The sequence below is a fragment of the Fulmarus glacialis genome, unplaced genomic scaffold, assembly GCF_000690835.1.
Source record: "Fulmarus glacialis isolate BGI_N327 unplaced genomic scaffold, ASM69083v1 scaffold990, whole genome shotgun sequence".
Classification (NCBI taxonomy): domain Eukaryota; kingdom Metazoa; phylum Chordata; class Aves; order Procellariiformes; family Procellariidae; genus Fulmarus; species Fulmarus glacialis.
The window spans coordinates 50,575-54,492 of NW_009186848.1; the positions used below are offsets into that span (position 1 = coordinate 50,575).

A 3,918-nucleotide genomic window follows, 5' to 3' on the forward strand; every position below is an offset into this window, starting at 1 on the left:
CTTAAGAGTCTTATGACTGGAATTCATTTTTGTGGCCTTTAGAAGATCCACTCTTCTCAGTTTCTCTCACCTCAGATTTCAGAAAAAACTCTCTTGGTTAGTTAAGATCTTCAAGTAAACTGTTGCCTTTGCTAGTAATTGGCTAACTTTGTAAAACCCCAGTCCCAGCCTGTTGTCACCTTGTTATGAAAGTTTGCTATATGGTACCAGCTGTCTCTTATTATGATGTGGAGATTAAGCATGTGATAATAGCAAAGATCTTAAAATACTGGCATAGGTTGAAAACAGGCCTCAGGACTATAAACAACTCACTGGCGATCAATTATTGGCCACTGAACAAGTGCAACCTTGACAGCTGGGAAAAGACTGCTCTAAGTACAATAAAAACAAGACAAAGCAACTGTGCAAGAGGAAAAAACCCAAACCAAAGAAAACCCCGAACAGTCAAGCAGTAGGATAAAGTACCTGGGGGGCTGAGGAATGTAACACTTTCAAACATCACGCAGTGTGTAGCCCAGCAGATGGAGACCAAAGATTAAGAAGTGTCTAGACACTCAAACATCTTATAAAAGTGCACGATCCCAAATTTGGAAGGGACTTATCAAAGGCGATGATGGCTGGGATTGTCCTCGCTCTAAGCATGCTGTCTGCTCTCCCTGCTTCCCAGGACCATGGGTCTCCCTTTCTCCACCTGCCTATCTCAAGAAATCTGACTCTTCAAAGATTTGCCAGCCAATTGGACTGCATACAGAGCACTTGTTTTACCCCACAAAATATGCCCATTTCTCCACACTATCTTTCTAACCGCTCTGAGTAAAGTCAACTGCATATAAATTCCAATTGGCTAGTTAAGATTTGGGGTAAAAAAAGAACCCTACAACTATTATTTTCTGCTACCTTTATGAAGCTTGGGAGAGGATAGAATATCCACCATTTTCACCCATTCTTACGTTAGTTGGAATATGTTCCTATTTAGCAATGCAGTGGCCAACAAGCAGCTAACAAAGTAGAACTGCTAGCAGGCCAACTCTGCCCTTCCTACTCGCTCTTCCAGGCAGAGCCATCTGGGAGCACATTTAACAGGATCATGTTCAAAGCGTTCTCAATGCTTTTCCACTGCCTGAGGATGATGGAAAGTTACCTGCCAGCTGTAACTGTGATAGATACTTCAACATTTACATTGGAAGACAGTCAAAGGCTATAGAAAAGACCAGGATACTGCATGGATGCGTAAAAGTTCCTGAAATAAAGTGCTTAGAGCACACAAAAGTTGGCATTTGCAATAGTGTTTTGTTCCCACTTGCTATTCTTGTATATATTTATAGCAATATAAAATATGCAAAAACAAGAGTCACTTGTCAATTCATCAGCTAATAAAATCTGCAGACCCACTCCCCTTACGAGGTCTGTAAGACAGCTACGTACAGCAGAGAGAGCATTTAAACAATGTGTAGTTTTCGTTCATAACCAACTGACATACTGTACCTAAGAAGTTAGGCTTCATGTGAAAAATTGCCTTTTTGGATATCACATTTACACATGCTAAGAGTAACTTTGGAAGTCAGTTGAAAATCTGTGAAAAGAAAGCTCCCCTGAGGACATACCGACACCAGAGACCAGCCTACTCTACAATTTTTGATGCCTCTAAAGAGATCTCTAAAAAGAGATCATATCTTACATCAAGGTTATCACAGACATATACAAAGTTCACAAAATACTCCTATTTTCTCCCTTCAGAAACTCACAGTATTTCTCAACTGCCTAGTTAAAATATCACTCGGCTAGCACAAAAGAGAAAATGGCAAGTTGCCATGACTAACCTCCAGAAATGGCACTCAGCAGTGCCAGAAAAACAAGACAAGATTTGTTTTTAAACTTGAGTTTTTGATGTGAATTATTTTTTTAAACTTTTCTGTTCTTCATGGAAAAGATGTGCCAGGAAAAGTATATTTAGGACTCAGATGGGTATATTAGTGTAGTTTTGTTATACTGCAAATCCCTTAAAGTATTTAAAAATTATTCAGCTACAAGCACAATATTGTAACAGCGCTCCATTTTTCTTAGTATAACCATCATATTTACCATAAACTGTATGTTCATATCAATACTACTCTACCAGGAGTCCATTTCTTTTCACTTTACCCCTTTTCCTGCCATCTGCCTTTTAAGTGGTTACTTTTAAAAGCTTTACACAGAGACCTCAATACAAAATAAAAAGAAATTAATAAACCTTACATTTTCTTGTATGTCCTGATTTCCTCCTTAAAGAATATCCATTTTTACTCTTATAGCAAAACAGCTATAGTCCCATTTATTTTTGAATGACTGTGTAAAATCATCCTTTGTGCAAAGTTAACATGTTTACAGGGGTACAGTCATTCATCACAGCTGGGGAGTATCTCAAATTAGCATACTGCCCTATAAGTAAAACCTATAAGCGTATTAATCATTGCCCAACAGTTAAGAAGCACTGCAGATTAATTATAAGCCCATCACTTATTATCATAATGTGGCATAAATGTGGGAAAGACAATCAGCTTTTAGGGTTTTTTAAAAACAGGCAGCCTGCAGAATTAAAGCACCAGGCCTATTCACAGATGCATTAATTAGATGCTACTTTTTCAGACATATGCTGAAGATAATTCACACAGAGCTGTATATACAGTTTTCTTAGTTTCTATAGAATATTTGTATGTTTGCACAGTAGGAAATTAATATCCAAAACAAGAAAAAATGCAGGACTAAGCTGCCCAAAATGGGTACTTGTTGCCTAATTTAAAAGTTATTTCTCAAGCGCTTGAAAGACACTTCATTGCAAATATATCAAAACAGACATTTGCTATCATGCCAGACGTGGTAGGCTTTTTCCTTCTAAGTCAATATAAGCGTTTTGCTAATCTCATAATGGATTCTTGACATTAAATGTTTGGAGATGTAATTATCTGAAAATTAACAAGATACTTCCTAACCCTCCCTCTCTCCAAGGAGAATGTACTTACGGGAGCACCAATGTGTTATCTGGAAATTCATGGAAGTGGTTCAGTTTTGTGTCCTGGGCATATGCCTCATCATGCAGCATCGGCATCTTTTTCAAGCTGCTTACTAATTTATTGGCCTCAGGAGCAAGTCCTTAAAAATAAAGAATAAAGGAAGTAAATAAAGGAGCAGGGATGGAAGGAAGCGAGTGTCACAGTAAGGAGGAAAGAAGGCAAGTTACACAGCTGTTTGCCCATCCTCCCACATTAAATTTAAACAGTCTATTGCCAGTTTAAGAATGTGAAAACAGAATATAACCGATAAATCTCCACGCAGTTATTCTTTTCTTGACTTAAAATAAATAAATCCTTTATTTAAGAGAAATGTTACAAATCTCCTCCCTGTCAAATATTTATGTTTTACCTATTTTTAATCGTTGCTTGTGTGCAAATACCGATCAGCAGTAGGGGCAGGAAGCCAATTCTTGCAACTGTAGCAAAAAGCTACCATTCTCTTTTACATTTGCCATAGCTATTCTCTCTCTAGTGGCAGAAGACTTACAAAACACTGAGCATTATTTTGTACTATAAAGTTGTGGGTTTTTTACTTAAGCTTCTTAGCCTACAGCAGTATTGGCACAAACACCAAGGTACTAGTATATCCATGCAGGAAATCTGCATGTTATGTCTCACTGTCAATGGCAATAGCATTTCCATAGAGGGAAAAAAAAAAAAAAAGAGAAAGCTAAAACAAACCCCACAGTTGGTATTGAGCATTGACAGATATAGACAAAGATCTATATATATACAAAGATAGAGAAACATCAGCTTCCAAGAATAGTCTTAAATGCTAAGTGCTCTAATCACTCTCTTGAAAAGGTACTTTCCACCAGCAGGTTTAGAACTGAACATCACGATTGACAAGTGGTAGAGAAGGTGCATA

General features: G+C 37.6%; 1 protein-coding gene across 1 annotated transcript in view; it reads right to left on the reverse strand.

Moving 5' to 3' along the window:
- ASPG (asparaginase) overlaps positions 1-3,129 on the reverse strand; it is a gene marked incomplete at its 5' end in the record, with an annotated part of 41,485 nt that extends 38,356 nt beyond the window's left edge. The window contains one exon of the mRNA XM_009572678.1: positions 3,000-3,129. Coding sequence (XP_009570973.1) covers positions 3,000-3,129 — 130 coding nt within the window. The remainder of the gene's footprint in view (positions 1-2,999) is intronic.
- Positions 3,130-3,918: the final 789 nt, after the last annotated feature.